Consider the following 18,126-nt stretch of genomic DNA (forward strand, 5'->3'; position numbering starts at 1 on the left):
ATTCCTAATACCTGGCATTAACAGAACACTTTACAGTTTACAAAACACTTTACAGACATATTTCCCCTTTAAATTTTACAACAGCCTTGATCAAAAGCCTAATTGGAATGATGGTGAGAAATAGGATCATAAGTGAGCAGAGGCTTCTGATCTAGCACACAGTAAGGAAAGAAGCATTACCTGGGGTCGTGGGTGCCCAGTGACAAGGCACTGCAAAACCAGGGTATCCCCCTCACGAATAGTGTAGACACGTTCACTGATGTTGTCCTCTTTCACTACGCATGCCTGGCCTGCATGGACAATCTGAGCCTGAGCTGGAGCTGAGGAAAAAAAAGAAGTAAGAGGATATTAGAGAAAAGAAGGAGGGGAGAGGGAGAAAAGTGAGTGGGTCAGGGAAGAAGGAAATCTCTAAAGACAAATCCAAGTCCCAGGATGGCAGGTAGACAAATAGAGGTATGGCCTGGATCATGAGGCTCTCCTACCTCAAACCCTCCTGGGGTTCAGGGTCCCAAGAAAAAAAAGTATATTTTTAAAACCCCTCTACATGCTCCAGCCCCCAATCCAGAGGTGTGGAAAGTGAGGTTAGGGTTAGACTGTCCCCCTTCCCTACAACAAATCAAGTCAAATCAACTATACAAGAATTTATTAAGGCTCACTGTTGACCAGGTACTCTGCTAAGCACTGGGGATATAAGGAAAGGAAAGAAAGAAAGAAAGAAAGAAAGAAAGAAAGAAAGAAAGAAAGAAAGAAAGAAAGAAAGAAAGAAAGAAAGAAAGAAGGAAGGAAGGAAGGAAGGAAGGAAGGAAGGAAGGAAGGAAGGAAGGAAGGAAGGAAGGAAGGAAGGAAGGAAGGAAGGAAGGAAGGAAGGAAGGAAGGAAGGAAATTCCTGCCCTCAGAGAGCTTACATTCCAATAGGGGAAGATACATAAAGCTGAAAAGAAAAGAGTAGAAGGAAGGTACCCCAGGGGCAGCTAGGTGGCTCAGTGGATAAAGCACCAGCCTTGGATTTAAGAAGACCTGAGTTCAAATCCAGGCTCCAACACTTGACACTTACTAGCTGTGTGACCCTGGGCAAGTCACTTAACCCTAATTGCCCTGCAAAAACAAAAACAAAAAAGAAGGTACCCTAGCAGTGGTGTAATGGCAAAGCATAGAGAATTTTAAATGGTTGATCTGAGCACTTCCTTAAAAGTAGAAGTTCTAGGGAAAACTTACCAATGAGAGAAGTGAGCAACAGGGGTGTCAGAAGAAGGTGGCTGAGTCACTATTTCAAAGTCTGGAGAATGGAAGATAGCTGGTCTGGGCCCTTCCTCAAAATAGAGGTTTTGAGAACTCTCTTTTATCCTACATCTTTGTTACCCCATGAACTTAATCTGAAGTATACCTATTTGCAGTTGGATTCATAAATACAGTAGTTCCCCTATTTCTTTTCTTCTTCTTCTTTTTTTTTTAGTGAGGCAATTGGGGTTAAGTGACTTGCTCAGGGTCACACAGCTAGTAAGTGTCAAATGTCTGAGGTCAGATTTGAACTCAGGTACTCCTGACTCCAGGGCCGGTGCTCTATCCACTGCGCCACCTAGCTGCCTCGGTTCCCCTATTTCTTGTGGGGTTGGGGTGGGGTTGAGGAAGGAAGGGTAGGATGGTGGATATCCTATACTTCCTGAAGGTTGGCTCTATGGTTCCTCCACCCAACAAAGAACACCTGGAGGCAAGAGTTGCAGTTCCTCCACCAGATTGAGAGCTCCCTGAGGGCAGGAACTATAAATCAATCCACAAATATTTATTAAGTACCTACTATGTGCTAGACATTGTGCTACATATTAGGATTACAATTACAAAGAATGAAACAATCCCTACACACAAGGAATTTACTTTTAAATGGGAGAGACTATATCTACATATATCTATATTTATATCTACATCTATATCTATATCTGATGCATACAGAAAATATGTATAGAATGTTATATGTATATATATATATATATATACACACACACCATAAATATAAAATAAATAAATACAAAAATATACAAAGTAGTTCAGTACATGATAGTTTGGGATAGAGAACACTACAAAAAATAGTGGTGCCATTCACCAATAATTACTCTTTTCCTTCTTCCTTATCTCACGTCACTGAGACATGTGCCCCCAGTATCCCCTTCGTGTTTCATTTAAAGAGGTAGCTTTTTTCCTTGTCAAAGTCAACCCCTCTTCATGTATCCTTGATTCCATTCCCTTCCAACCTCTCTAACAGATTGCTCCCTCTATCTTTCCCACTCCCTATTTGCTGGCTCCTTCACTGATGTCTACCAACAGGCCTAAAAAAATCCACACTTGATCCTATGCAGTTAGTATCCTTGCTCTCTCTTTCCTTTTCTGAATAAACTCCTTGAGAAAGCAATCAACACTGAGTGCCTCTACTTCCTCTCCTCTCACTCCTCACTCCCTTTAGTTTGAATCTTAACCTCATCATTCTACTGTAATGATTGGAATGATGCCACCTACTGGAGACTTGCTGTGGGAAAGCTCCACCATGAGGAGAATGCCTCAGAGGGCAAGGCCATGTGGCTTTTCCTTGGCGTCAGGAAGTGACATTTGCTCATGGGTGCTGTCTATCAAGGCTACCAGCCAATCAACTTGAGGAGCCTCCTATTTTCTGGGAGGAGACAGGAAGGAGGAAAGAGGGCCTGTGTGGAGAGCTCTCACTCTTTTGGGTTCCTGACTTGATGGTGGTGGTGGCAGCAGAGGACTTCACAGGAAATTTGAGGAAAGATAGGAATGTCAGGCTGTTGCAATTCTGTTCTCAATCTTTTTCTTTCTATTTTTCAATAAACCCTTAAAAACCTAAACTCATTTTATCAGTGATTTTAGTCAGTTTCCCCCAAAACTGGGGGAACAGATTAGAATCCACATTTAGAATCTTAAATTACACACTACTGAAACTACTCTTTTCAGAGTTGCCAGTGATCTCTCTTTTTTTTTTTTTTTAGTGAGGCAATCGAGGTTAAGTGACTTGCCCAGGGTCACACAGCTAGTAAGTGTTAAGTGTCTAAGGCCGGATTTGAACTCAGGTACTCCTGACTCCAGGGCCAGTGCTCTATCCACTGTGCCACCTAACTGCCCGCCAGTGATCTCTTCATTGCAAATCTAGTGGGAATTTCTCAACCTATAAGCTTCTTGACTTCTCTGTTGCATTTGACTGTTGATCACCTTCTTTTAGATACTCTCTTCTCAAGGTTTTCTGTCTGACTGCTCCTTCTCACCCTCCTTTGTTGGTTCTTCATCCATATCCGATCCACTGTCAAATCTTATCATTTCTACCTTCAACATCTTCTTTCCACTCATATAGCTACCACTCTGGTGCAAGACTTCATCACCTTTCACCTAGACTTGTCTCTGCCTCAAGTCTCTCTCAACTCCAAACCATCCTCCACTCCACTGACAAGGTGATTATTCTAAAGCATTGGTCTGTCCATGTAAAGCCCCTGCTCAAAAACTCCAGTACTGTCCTATTACCTCCAGAATCAGATATAAACTCCTCTATTTGACATTGAAAATTCTCTGTAACCTTTCCCCTTTCTATCTTTTCAGTATTCTCAAGCTTTACAATACTTTACTATCCATATTTCCTGACAATATCTTATATACTATCTCCCATCTCTGTTTTTGCACTGCCTTCTCCCATACTCTCTGCCTCCCAGTTTCCTTGGCTTTTTTCCATACTCAGATCAAAACCCAAAGTCCTTTCCCAATACTCTTAGCTGCTAATATCTTACCCTCTCAGATTGTTTTCCTTCCATTCTGTATAGATCTTTGAGGTCAGGGACTGTTTTTCTCTCTGTGTGTCCTCAATGGTTATCACAGAACCTGATTAATAACAAGTGCTTAATAAATGTTTGTTGACTCAAGACCAACTTACAAGATCAGAAATGGATGGTCTTTTGTAGAAGAGCGTGGGAGGTGAATAATGTCTAAGAGTCTGGGCAGATATGTAGGCTCCAGATTATGAAGGGCTTTACACAGTAAATAGAAAGGTTTTTATTTTATCCCAGAGGTAATAGGAAGCCACTAGAGTTGATTGAGTTGAGGAGTCATATGGTGGCAACAGTGTGGGGATGAATTGGAATGGGGAGAGACTTGAGGCAGGGAGGCCAATTAAGAGGCTGTTGAAATTATCTAAGTGAGAGGAGATGAGGGTCTGAACTAAAATGGCAGCTGTGTGCATGGAGAGAAGCAGTTGGATACTAGAGATGTTGTAAAGGTGGAAATGGCAAGATTTGGCAAGTGATTGGATATGTGAAGTGAAAGAGACTGAGGAGTTGAGAGTAATGCCAACATTATGAACTGGGAGATTGGAAGGATCTTCAATAAAAACAGGGAAGTTTGGAAGAGTGAAGAATTAGATCAGGAGAATAAAAAGGAGTACAGTTTTGTACTTGTTGACTCTGAAATGTCTCAAGGGCATCCAGCTTGAAATGTCCAATAGGTAAATGGTGATGTGGGACTAAAGAGCCATCTGCGTAGAGATGATAGTTAAACCCACGGGAGCTAAAAATGTTAGCAAGAGTGTAGAGGGAGAAGAGAAGAGATCCTGGGACAGAACTTTAGGAACATCCACAGTTAGGGATACGTGATATGATGATGATTTCTTTCTATCAGCCTGGGATGGTGGGAACTATGTCTCTCTCCATCAGAGTAAGAGATCCCTAAGAGTAGGGAACTCCATCTCCTCTCATCAGATTAGGAGATGCTGAGGGAAGAGACTTTATTTTCTTCCTTAATCCTTACTCCTTTCTTCACTGGGCACTATGTAAGTCATAGGTGATCTAAACTGGGAATACCATTGGATGGGTTCCATTCCATAGTTTCATAGGATGATAAGACCATAGAATTAGAGCTAGAAAAGAACTTAGAGACCATAGAGTCCAAACCCTCCATTTTATGTAAATAAAATGAGACAGAGAGGTTAACTGACTTGCCAAGGAACATGCAGCTAGTGTCTAAGGTGAAATTTGAATGTAGGTCTTCCTAACTCCAAGTCCAGTGATCTATCAGCTATGCCTCACTGCACATTCAGTGAGCCCTCAAGTGTCCACCTATCTTCCAAGATAAAGTTACTTGCTTTAAGGGACCTGGCCAGAGTCACATAGCTCGTAAGTTTAAATCCAACTTCAGACTCTGTGACTCTGGTCAAGTCCCTTAATTGTTCTCTGCCTCAGTTTCCTCATTTGTCAAATAAGGATAAAAATAGCACCTTCACAAGAATTGTTCTAAAGACCAAATGAGATAACATATGTAAAGCATTTCATAAACCTTAAATCACTATATAAATGCTAGCTATTATTATTATTAGTATGTTCCCCTATCATGGTGGTGGTAATGGTGGTGGTGGTGGTGGTGGTGGTGGTGGTGTGTGTGTGTGTGTGTGTGTGTGTGTGTGTGTGTGTGTAGGGTCTTCATTTGGAGGCCAGATGACCACTTGGGGATAATATAAAAGGGATTTCTATTCAGCTTTGTGTTGGAGCAGATCACTCTGAGGGGCCTTCCAACTTCAACACTAATTCTGTGATGTTGGAACTCTCAATCTGACGGGGCAGACAGTAAGTTCCCATCCTCAAAGAACTTGTCTCCAGGTCCAGCATTCTATTCCCTAAGCTGTCTTAGGAGTTCTAGTATCCTGAAGTAGCTGTTTCCTCAGTTAAATAGCTCTAATAATTAGGAAGATTATTCTGTTGAATCAACATCTGCTTCCCTAAATCTTTTACCAATTGCTCCTAGTTCAACCTTTGGGGTCAAAGCAAAACAAGTGTAATCCCCCTTCTACATAAGAGCTAGTCAAATGTTAAAAGATAGCTTTCTTTTCCTTCCTCTGAGTCTTTTCTTTTGAAGGATAAGCATGCCCAGTTCTTTCTTCTGAACCTTATAGCATCATAGTAAGGTGCAGGTAGGTGGCACAATGGATAGAGCACTGGTCCGAAGTTGGGAGGAGTGAAGTTCAAATCTCACCTCTAGTAAATGCCTATTGGCTGTGTGAACCTGAGAAAGTCACTTACCCCCAGTTGCCTCAAACATCCAGGGCCATTTCCAGTTGCCCTGATATATATCTTGCCACTGGACCCAGATGGCTCTAGCAGAGAGAGTGAGGTTGGTGATTTTGCACAACTCTGATTCACTTAAATCCAATTCACTGCAAGTCAATACATCACCCTGATGTCATGGTACTTTTCAAGAATGAAGGACAAACAACATCAGTAGTATCATAGTCCTAGAAGGGGAAGCAATCTCAGAACCACCTAGTACAAACTCCTTGTTTTACAGTTGAAGAAATTGCTGAGACTTGAGAGTTGTCCAAAGTCACAGTAGGCTTTGAACGGAAGTCCTCTGACTTTAGAATCAGTGCTCTTTCTGTTATACACATTACCTCTCTTAAGCTCTTATGACTCACTCACACACACACAAACACACACACACACACACACACACACTTAAATGTATATGTTATCTGTGACTTCTGTGGAGTCAACTCAAAGAAAACATTCTTTTCCCCTTCTGGTGAGTAATCCAGTGAGTTATGAAGGAGTCATTCAGCTCCCTGTTCAAGTCAACCTCATTCTTGCCTCCAGTATGACCTCAGAATGCCTGTTGCTTTAAGGTGACTGCCATGATGAGAGAAATGGAGAGGGAGGGGGACATGCAGAGTAGGCAAGGCACTTATTCCAACCTGCCATCTGGTATCTTCTTATATTAACTAATTATTCTTTGCTAACCAAGGTTTTGAAAGACTGAAAGTGCTGTCAGCATACTCTAAATTAAGTACCCTAGGGCAAAGCCCCATTCACCATGCCCTAGTTTAGGTTCTTCAAATAAACGGTCAAGAAAACAGATACCTTTTCTGTGTCTTCCTCTGTTTTCCTCCCTCCCTTTCTCACTTTTCTTTTTCCTTCCTTTCTACTTTTTTTTTTTTTGGTGAGGCAGTGAGGGTTAAGTGACTTGCCCAGAGTCACACAGCTAATAAGTGTCAAATGCCTGAGACTAGATTTGAACTCAGTTCCTCCTGAATCCAGGGTCAGTGCTTTATCCACTGCAAGACCTAGATGCTCCCTTCCTTTCTAATTTAAAAAAATATATAGGGGGCAACTGGGTGGCGCAGTGGATAAAGCACCAGCCCTGGATTCAGAAGGACCTGAGGTCAAATCTGTACTCAAGACACTTGACACTAGCTGTGTGACCCTGGGCAAGTCGCTTAACCCTCATTGCCCTGCAAATAAAATCTATATCTATATCTATTTTTATCTATCTATCTATCTATCTATCTATCTATCTATCTATCTATCTATCTATCTATCTATCTATCTATATCTGTGACCAGTGTGCATACAGTTCTGATTTTACCAGTTTCATTTTGAACCACTTCATTGTGATTCTTGCACACTTCATATTTATCATTTTTTGTTAGGACCATAGTATTCCATAGTAAACTCTTAGAAGGCAGGAATTGTGGCACATCTTATCCTTCTTTTGTATCCCCTTAAGGACAAGGGATTTGTTTCTCTTCACACTGGAGGCTTTCTGAGAGCAGGAGCTATGTCTCCCAAACAGTCTAAGGGCCACCTTAGGAGTAGGGAATATATCTCCCTAATTAGGGTAAGGGCTTACTGATGACAGAGACTGTGTCTTTCTATGAAATTGGGAGCAACATAGAAAAGAGGGGACTGCATCTTTCATCAGACCAGGGAATTCCCAGAGACAGAAATTTTCCTTCCTCGATTCCCACCACACTGCAGGAGATACAGGACATAGTCCATGAGTTCATAGACCCTAGGGGTGGGATGCTGTCAGGGTAGTCAATCCAAGCCCAACTCCCAGCAAGAATAATAGTTCTAGGAGACTAATAAAACTTTCCCCATTTCCCTCCGAACGCAATTTTCAAAATCCTATCAATATCTTTCCTTCCCCATCCTGTCTCAAAACCCTGACTTTTAAACTGGTTTGCCCAACATCAAAAACCTACAATATTTCTCAGCTCTCCCTTCATTGCCCTCCTGACCCTTAATGGGCTCTAGGAAGATGCCTCTCCTTCCAGCTCAGGTCAAACCGTCTTTACCACCTAGTGAATAGAGCAATACCAGCTATAATAATGATAATAAAAAGAATAATTCCAACTTAAATCTACATAGATGCTTACATATACATTCTGTCATTTAATTTGCCTTGGTGCCCACAGTGCATAGAGAGCTGGACTTGAGTTGGTAAGACCAGTGTTCAAATCCCACCTCAGACACTTACAGGCCATGTGAGCCTGAACAAGTTGCTCTCAGCTTCAATTTCCTCATCTGAAAATGGGCATAACGATAGTACCTACACCACAGGATTGTTGTGAGGACCAAATGAGATGACATGTATAATCTATTTTGCAAAATCCTCAAGTACTATATTTCTTTTTATTACTTGGCCCTTTATTTCTGTTTCTTTTTATTTATAATAACATTGTAATGTTATTATATTTACTCCCCATAACAGAAGGCATTTCAGTGCAGTGAAAAGAGCACAGGTTTTGGATTCAGAGGACATGGGTTTAATTTCTACCTCACTGAATACCTATGTGACCTTAGGAAAGTCACATAATATTCCCGGGCCTCAGTTTCCTCATTTGCAAAACGGAAGCATTGGACTAGACTCTAAAATCTCTTCTAGGTCTAAAACCTCAGTGTCAAATTATGCACTTGGGAATGTATGTGTTTTGCCCTCACCTGGGAGTCATAGATTTATGTTCTAGAATTGTCTACAGGAGTAACTACTGATTCACTCTAGGCCTTGATTTCCCTATCTGTAAAAAAAAAAAGAGACTCATCCCTGCCTGATGTGAAGACCCAAGGGGATCACAGTGACAGTGAAATCATAGACTAGATGGAAAGTGTTCTGTCAAGTACAAGCGCTCTACAATGCTGTGGGGCACGACCTCAGCCTCCAGCAAAAAGCTTTTAAGTGCCTGTCATGCCTGGCAAGGAGGGTCAAATAAATGCTGTCAGGATGCCCTGAAGTCCAGTATCAAACAATGGGTCATTGCTAAGGGAGTCTGGAGGGCAGACAGAGCAATGGCAGCACCAGCCAGCAACAGTCTGAAAAGAAGACAGCAATGAGGAATGGATAGGGATAGGGGAAGGGGGAGATCTGCGTGAGGAAAAATTTTAGGCTCACTTGGAGGCAGATAGATAGGCCTGGGTCACCAGTGGACCCAAGATCTACAAGCTGGGATGAATTCTGTAAACAACAGCCCTGCCTACAATTCACAACAGTATATGGGGGGGGGGTGAGGATTGCTGTAGGATCAGCTATCCCAATGTCTTATCTCCCAGGGCATCTGCACTTAGCACAATACTTAGCGCATAGTAGGTGCTTAATAAATGCTTATTGATTGATTAATCTGTAAATTAAGGATCCTTCCATGACAACAGGATCCTTTTCCATGTGTTACATTCTCAGTGGAAAATAAGCCACCAGAGAACAGGAAGTGTTTCTTTTCCCTTATACTTGTGTCCCTAGAGCCTTGTACAAATAATTATTGAAGTATACATTGGGCTGAACACTATGCAGATAAATAGACATAGACATGAGCCCTGCCCTAAAAAGCCTGGTTGCCTCAAACCCTGAGAAAGAGTTTATAGGAGCATTCAGGCTAGACGTTAAATAAACATCAGAAATATTTGGGGGGTGGGCGGAGCTAGGTGGTGCAATGGATAGAGCACTGGCCCTGGATTCAGGAGTACCTGAGTTCAAATCTGGCCTCAGACACTTGACACTTACTAGATGTGTGACCTTGGGCAAGTCACTTAACCCCAATTGCCTCACACACAAAAAAGAAAGAAATATATTACAGGAATGTAGGTGAACAAGAGTCTAACATAGTTAATAGATTGCCCCCAGGCACTCTCTAAGAGATAAAATACCAGAGTAATCAATGAGCTGCATACATGGAGAGAGTTTCCACATGTTGAAGTTCCCACATTGACCCATGGATCAGTGTACAGGGGGGCTAAGAGAAAGGAAGAGAAGAAGCATTTATATACAACCTACAATGTCCCAAGTGCTTCTTCTTCCTCTTCTTCCTCCTCCTTTTCTTCTTCTTCTTCTTCTTCTTCTTCTTCTTCTTCTTCTTTTTTGTGGAGCAATGGGGGTTAAGTGACTTGCCCAGGGTCACAGAGCTAGGAAGTGTCAAGTGTCTGACGTTAGATTTGAACTCAGGTCCTCCTGAATCCAGGGCCAGTGCTTTATCCACTGTGCCACCTAGCTGCCCTTCTTCTTCTTCTTCTTCTTCTTCTTCTTCTTCTTCTTCTTCTTCTTCCCAAATATCACACTTGATTATCTCATTTGATCCTCACAATAATCTTGCGAGGTGGATGCTATTATCATTCTCATTTTACAGTTGAGGAAACGGAGATAAAGAGAGGTTAAGTGATTTGCCCTGATCACATAGCTAGTAAGAATCTGAGGGCTGTTTTAAACTCAGGTCTTCCTGTACTCTGTCCACTGTACCACCAGCTGCCCCAGTTCTTCTGCTTTGCCACCAGCGACACATGTGTGTTCTTTGTCTCTCTTCTCCCCATTCCCTTGGAGACTCTGGGGATAAAGGCCATGTTCATTCTATTCTAGGTAGCCAAAATCCACAGATAAATATAACAGTCCCTTACATTTATAAGGGATTTCCTGTTTTTCAAAACTTTTATTTCCACAAGCTCTTTCTTGCCTTATAAAAATTCCTTGAGGTAAGAAGGGCATGTATCAATCTTCCCCACTTTACAGATGAGGAGATTGAGGCCTAGAAAGGCAGTGACAAGCCCCAAGTGACACAGAGAGTTAATAATGATGTGAGCAAAAGAACCCAAGCCTCCTGACTCCCAGCCCAGAACTCTTCCCACTGTACCAGGCTGATTAGAAAAGCATAAGGCTTATCATGGATAGACAAGTTTGGGAGATGAGTATCAGAGCCATGTTTTTTAGGCTCCACACAGTGAACCCATCCCTATCTCTCTCTTTCCAGTCCACTCTGGCCAGCTCCTAAAGGATCAAAAGCTTAGTGCAAAACCTAAAGCCATAATGCTGAGGCAAGAAAACTGCAGCTCCCAGCAGGGACACCATGTCTAGTTTACCAGGGCCTTCTTTTCCTTCCCAGAAATCCTACCCAGTAGCAACAATTTCAGGGTTTTATGTCAAATAGTATTCTACACTGTCTGCTGGGATTCTCCAAATTGAATCAGAACTCATAGAATCTTACTATCATGGAATGTGAGAATTGCAAGGCCCATAGAATTTTAGAGTTGGAAGGGACCTTATTAGGGGTCACCAAGTCCAGTCCCAAAATTAGTGGACTATTATTAAGACTATGCCCTCAGGGCAACTAGGTAGTACAGTGGATAAACTGCAGGCCCTGGATTCAGGAGTACCTGGGTTCAAATCTGGCCTCAGACACTTGACACTTACTAGTTGTGTGACCCTGGGCAAGTCACTTAACCCTTATCGCCCTGCCAACAAAAGACTATGCCTATCATCAACATTTTGTGTTGATCAACTGTGATAGACTAGATTCTTCTCACCAATCCAATGGTACAAGAAAGTTCCAAAGGACTCATGATGAAAAAGGCTCTCCAAACCCAGAAAAAAAAAGAAACTGTGGAATATGGACGCTGATTGTACCATACTATCTCTTTTGTTTTGGGTGTGGTTGTTTTTCTTTTTTGAGGTTTTTCCTTCTTGCTCTGATTCTTCTTGTATAACATGACTAATGCAGGAATATGTTTAATGTTATATATCAGAATACCTACTGTCTAGGGGAGGGGGGCAGGGAGGGGAGGGAGGGAGAAAACATTTATTGGAAATCTTATCTAAACAAAGGTTGGAAACTTAAATAAATAATTAAAAAAAATACTATGCCCTCTGCCAAATGAATGCTGCTATATACTGTATGTAAGTATGACTGGACAGTCGGGAAGACTTTGCCACTTAGTCCGCATTAATTTGGGCCTCCTGCCAGAGCACTTAGAAAGAATGTGGAGGGATAAGGTCTGGTTTGAGCTGTCCATGGTGCTTAGCAGCCATAATCACTTGCTCCTGTGTGACTTTTTCTCTACAGACAGTAGTAGACAGTGACTGCTAATGTAACTTGAAATGTAACTTGACAATAAGGTAGTAGGAAGACATGACGGTGACTTAATTTTCAATTCTTTTTCTTCTCGTTGCCTTTTCTTGAAAACCATCATAGCAGAATGAAAGGTCTTCGAATGGAAATTTCCTTAGCTTGGGAGATAAAATCTTATTGTCCCTGCTTTGCTAAATTAATCAACAAACAGTTACTAGGCTCTTCATGTAGAGCCCTGTGCTAGAAGCTTAAGGAGATATGTTAAGCTATAATTCTATCTCTGACCTCATAGAGTTTACAGAGACATGTTGGTCCACCAGCCCCACCTTTCTATCTATACTCTGGAAATTTAAAAGGGCTATCTTTAGGGTAAGAAAAAATAAGTTCCCCATCAGTTGAGGTGTTTGAGCAGAGGCTGGATGACCATTCATTGGGGACGTTGTAGATGGAATTCTTGATGTCTGGTAAAAATCGAGTTGACCAAAAACAAACAAACAAACAAGTAAATATATGAATGAATGAATAAGCAAATAAATGAGTGAATGGATGGATGGATGAACAAGTGGATGAGTGAACAAATAAATAAATAAATGAATGAATGAATGAATGAATGAATGAATGAATGAATGAATGGATAAGTAAATAAAACAACCCCCCCCAAATTGAGTTGACCCCTGAGGTTCCTTAAATCAATCAAAAAAGTACTCATTAAGCTCCTGTTATGTGCCAGACACTGTACTAGGTTGTGGAGATACAAAAGACAAAAGTGAAACATCCTCTTACCTCAAGGAACTTACATTATTTGGTGGGGAGACATGTACAGCATGGAACACTCCAGCTTTCAACTCCTATCAGGCTGGACTTTGCCCATTCCTGGAATACTCTCCCTCCTCACCTCTGCTCCTGGCTTCTTTCAAGCCTTAGATAGAGTTTCACCTCAGTCTTTCCCAGTCCTCCTTAATCTGAGAGCCTTCCCTCTGAGACTATCCCTGGTTATCCTGCATATATTGTTTGTACATAGTCGTTAGACTGGGAGTTCCTGGTGAGCAGAGACTTTTAATTTTTTCTCTCTGAATCCACAGTGCCTGGCACATAGTAGGACCTTAACAAATGCCAGTGTATTGGTTTATATGCAAAATTAGTGCATACAAAATATATGTAAAATAAGAAGGTCGTGAAGAGGGGAGGCAGTAACAGCTGGGGGTGCAGATTGGGAAAGGCCTCAAGTAGGAGGAAGCATCTGAGCCAAGCTAGGAAAGAAACTAAGGAATTCTTTGATTCTTTGATTGTGTGAGATGTGGGGGACAGGGATAATCTATAGCCAGGATGATCACCAGCTGGATAAAGGAGAGTTGGCTGTATTTGCATAATTGATTTAAAACTCAGGTCAAGGGGCAGCTAGGTGGTGCAGTGGATAAAGCACCAGCCCTGGATTCAATAGGACCTGAGTTCAAATACACCCTCAGATACTTGACACTTACCAGCTGTGTGACCCTGGGCAAGTCACTTAATCTTCATTGCCCCACAAAAAAACCAACCAAACAAAACCAAACAAAAAACCCCCTCAGGTCAAGCAAACTGAAAAAGGCTGGGAGAAGCCTGTCTGACTACTAGACTATAAGATCCTTGAAGTCAGGAGCCATTGACCTCATGATCATCAACCATTTATTAAACGCCTACAATGCAGCAGGGTGCTAACTTAGGTGCTAAGGAGACACAGATAAGTGTAAGACATGCTCCCTGTACTCGAGGAGTCTAGCTGGGGAGACAGGACATGAACAGGTACATAAAAAGATGAAATAACAATATGAGGTAGCATATGGTGAGCACCGAGAGGAGAAGTGGGGGCTCTAGGAGTTCAGAGGAGGGAGAATCACTGTGGGCTAGAGACCATATGTTCGGACCCTCTTGTCATATTTCTTAGTTTCCTCCCTCCTTCCCTGACCCCAAGTATTTAACATAGGGCTGGGCACATCATCAAGCTCCCTCTCTTTAGACTTTGCTGGATGGATCCACTGAGCCATGTTCATTGGCCTTTCTCAGAAACCACCCCTCCTCTTTTTGGCCCCCCTCCCATGCTCAGTTCCTCTGTGTGAGAATGTTTATTGATCCTTTTATGCATGTAATGCAAATGGACACTTAATAATTTAACTGAGTTAACGGTGCTGAAATATTAACGGGCTTTTCTCTTTTAATTAGCAGCAGAGTGAGCACCAGTCACGAGCCTGGGAGGGTGCTTGGCCGAAGGGCACCCAGCCAGTACCTTTCTGGATCTATGGTTGGAGGAAGCCCAGGAACTCAGGCTGTGAGGGGGGTCCCATGGACCCAGACCTCAACCGAGGACTCAGCCCTCCTGCCCCCATCAAAGCACCCTTCCCTTCCCATAGCCAGGCTGATTATAAGCCCTTCACTGGCCCAAATGTCCAAGTCCAGCTGTGCTTCTCACTGATGCCAGGACATACTGGCATGGAGCCCCCACATAAGGTAAGTTGCAGAAAACCACAGGCTTGCCCCGAGGCAAAGGAATGAAACAGACATGCTCTGAAAGGCCCTAGCCACTAACAATGTTCCAATGCAATATCATGTTTAAAACAAGTTCCCAGCTTCACTGGAGCTGAAGTTTTAAAAAGTGAATCACCCAGCATGCCTACATTACGTAATACTATGTGCCAGGCACCGTACTCAGTACTCAGGATACAGAGAAGGGTAACAACACAGTCCCTTTCCTCAAGCACTTACAGTCTGATGAAGGAGACAACATAAAAACAACCATGTACAAACAAAATACCTACCCATGTAAATGGAAAATAATCTCAGAGAGAAGGTTAAAATAAATGAAGGATTAAACAAATGTATTTATTAAGCATTTACTATATTTTTGTTTTGGAGGCATTGGAAGTTAAGTGATTTGCCCAAGGTCACATAGCTTGTGTCTGAGTCCAAATTTGAACTCAAGTCCTCCTGACTCCAGGGCTAGGTCTCTACGCACTTAGATGCCCATTAAACACTTACTATGGACAAAGTACCATTCTGAACACCAGAGACGCAAGCAGAAAAGCAAGATAGTCCCTGATCTCTCTCAAGGAATTCACATTCTAATGGGTGGAAGACAACACAAATGGAAGGTTTCAACTCCAAGTCAGATGGAAAGCTCCCATGGTCCTTAGGGAGCAGTGGCAAAACCAGATCGTGATGCCTTCCATTTAATTCATTTCCACAGATAAAATAATATCCGTTGCTGATATCAAAATATTTGACAGGGCCAAGGACTTTCTTGTCCGGGTCTTCAATAGGTGTGACTGCAGGAATAGTTGCCATGCTGCAATCTTAAAGATTGCCTCTGGGGACAATGGCTAGGGGCACAAGGCCCTTGGGTTCTGGATCCTGGGTCATCTCCATCAGAGTCTGAGGGGAGATAGTATTCAAGGTGTGGGTGGGGGTGGTCTGACTTGTCTGGCACATGCTGCCTCTTGTCTCTCTCAAGATACCTTAAGGGTAGCTATTTGTGTATGTATGTTGGGGCAGGGGTGATTTGGTCGGATCTGACCTTTAAGAAAATCATGTTGGCAGTCAAATGGAGAAGGGAAAGACCTGAGGCAGGAAGAGCAACCAGAAGGCTATTTAACAGTGTAGTCATGAGGTACTGCTTCAGCTAGGCTGACTTGCCTGTTTCACGCATAGCAGTTAGTTGGCATTTGATGGTGATTGCTAGTCCCTTCTCCATAGGAGTTATTTCCCTGGATGATGGTTGGAAACAGCACTGGTGGTCTAGCATTAGTACTAGCAGTGGCGGAAGAGGGTGAAAGGAATGGAAAAGACCTCTAAGAAGGTGAAATTTGAGCATACGTGGAAGAGAAAGAGCATTGTAGGCAGGGGGGACCTGGAGATCAAGTGTCCTGTGTAAGGAACAGCAAGACTCTTGCTTGTAGAGTACATAGAGGGATAAGTAAAGTGTATGATGGCTGGAAAGGTGTCTGAGGCAGGGCTTTAATGATTGAACAGGGGATTTTATATTCAATTGTGGATGTAATAGGGAGGATACAGGGTAGCTCATTGTGTATGTGTGTGGGGGCAGGGGTGACTTGGTCAGATCTGACCTTCAAGAAAAGCATTTTGGCAGCCGAATGGGGAATGGATTGGAGTAGGGAAAGGTTCAAGGTGGGGAGGGAGATGAACAGTGTGGTCATGAGGTGATGGGGGCAGCAGGAGGCAGCAAGAGGCGAAGGGAGGGAAGGGAAGTATGGGAAAGAAGGCACTGAAAGACGGGCAGCTAGGTGGAGCAGTAGATAAAGCACCGGCCCTGGATTCAGGAGGACCTGAGTTCAAATCTGATGTCAGACACTTGACACTTACTAGCTGTTTGACCCTGGGCAAGTCACTTAACCCTTATTGCCCCCCCCCAAAGGCAATGAAAGCCTAAAGAGAAAGATTAACCTTCTTGCTGTTACAAATTGTATTCTAGCTTTCCACCTCTGACCCCAGAGAGCTGGTCACTCTAGCCCAGTTGGGAATTTGTTAATAGACGAGACTACCAACACGAGCCAGATAGTTCAATTAAACAAAAATCTAAAGTAATAAAACATCTATTGAGTGCCTATTATGAGGAAGGCACTGGGGATATCAAGATAAAAACTAAACTGCCCTTGTCCTCAAAGAGCTTACATTCTTCTTTTTTAAAATGATTGATATCTTTTGTTTTCACATTTTTCATTTTCTACTCAGAGAATATCCCTGATGATAAAGAAAGGGGGGTGGGGCAGCTAGGTGGCGCAGTGAATAGAGCACTGGCCCTGGATTCAGGAGTACCTGAGTTCAAATCCAGCCTCAGACACTTGACATTTACTAGCTGTGTGACCCTGGGCAAGTCACTTAACCCCAGTTGCCTCACCAAAAAGAAAGAAAGAAAGAAAGAAAGGGGGTAAGCTAGGTGGTGCAGTGGATAGAGTGCCTGGCCTGGAGTCAGGAAGACCTTAGTTGAAATCTAGTCTCATATTAGCTGTGTGACCCTGGGCAAGTCTCTGTATGCCTATGTTTCCTTAACTATAAAATGAGGATAATAATGGCACCTAACTCCCAGGATTGTTGTGAGGATGAAATGGGATAATCATTGTAAAGCTCCTAGCATAGTAGGTGGCATATAAATGTGTCAATCAGTCAACTAGCATTTATTAACCACTCTGCTAAGCACTCTGCAGAAGATGAATTGGGGAAGAAAGACTGGAAGCAGAAATTAGGAAGTATTACAGAAGCCTGAAGGTGATGAGAACCTGAAGAGTGGTGGCTGAATAAGTGAAGAAAAGGGGACAAACTTGAGAGTTTGTAGAATCTGAATAGACAAGATTTGGCAACTGAGTGGATTTAGGAGGAGTCAAGTACACCTCTGAACATACACACTTAGGTGACTGGAAGGATAGTAGTGCTCTAAAAAGAAACTTGGGAAACCAGCAGGATTTGGGGAGGTGGTCATGATTTATGTTTTTGAAATATGCATGATTTATGTTTTGAACACAGCGAGTTTGAGATGTGCACATCTGGAAAACATCCACTAGTTGTCAGTCATGGATGCAGGGTCAGAATTCAGGAGAGATATGAGATAGACAGACAGACAGGCAGGAAGACAGATAGATAAACAGAATAAATAGAGAAATAGAGATATATGTAGCAGTGGTGGAGAGGAGTGGGGTGATAATCAGTCGTCCATCCTTTCCTGTTTGCTCCTTACCCTACCACTGACTCATTGCCTAGATAGATTTATCCAAATAAACATTCCTTCTCCATCCTGGGAAATAGTATTAAAGATCTATAATTCTCTTTACCATTTTGTTAGCTCAAAGCCCCCAACAAAAGACTATGCTTCTGGAAAAAAACACCTACCGCTATCTCTCCTCTGGGGATGCTTCCCCCTCCCAACTGCATTTCCAATAAGTATACGCAGACTAACAAAGGCCCTGGGTTGATGACTATTTATAAAGACAAAGTAAATGTCTAAA

At 42.5% G+C, this 18,126-nt stretch overlaps 1 protein-coding gene across 1 annotated transcript in view; it reads right to left on the minus strand.

Moving 5' to 3' along the window:
- MDGA1 (MAM domain containing glycosylphosphatidylinositol anchor 1) overlaps window positions 1–18,126 on the minus strand; it is a 95,934-nt gene that overhangs the window by 34,341 nt on the left and 43,467 nt on the right. Inside the window, exon 2 of the mRNA XM_043999325.1 lies at window positions 181–320. Within this exon, the coding sequence (XP_043855260.1) occupies window positions 181–320 (140 nt within the window). The remainder of the gene's footprint in view (window positions 1–180; window positions 321–18,126) is intronic.

The sequence above is a fragment of the Dromiciops gliroides genome, chromosome 4 (genome assembly GCF_019393635.1).
Source record: "Dromiciops gliroides isolate mDroGli1 chromosome 4, mDroGli1.pri, whole genome shotgun sequence".
Lineage (NCBI taxonomy): Eukaryota > Metazoa > Chordata > Mammalia > Microbiotheria > Microbiotheriidae > Dromiciops > Dromiciops gliroides.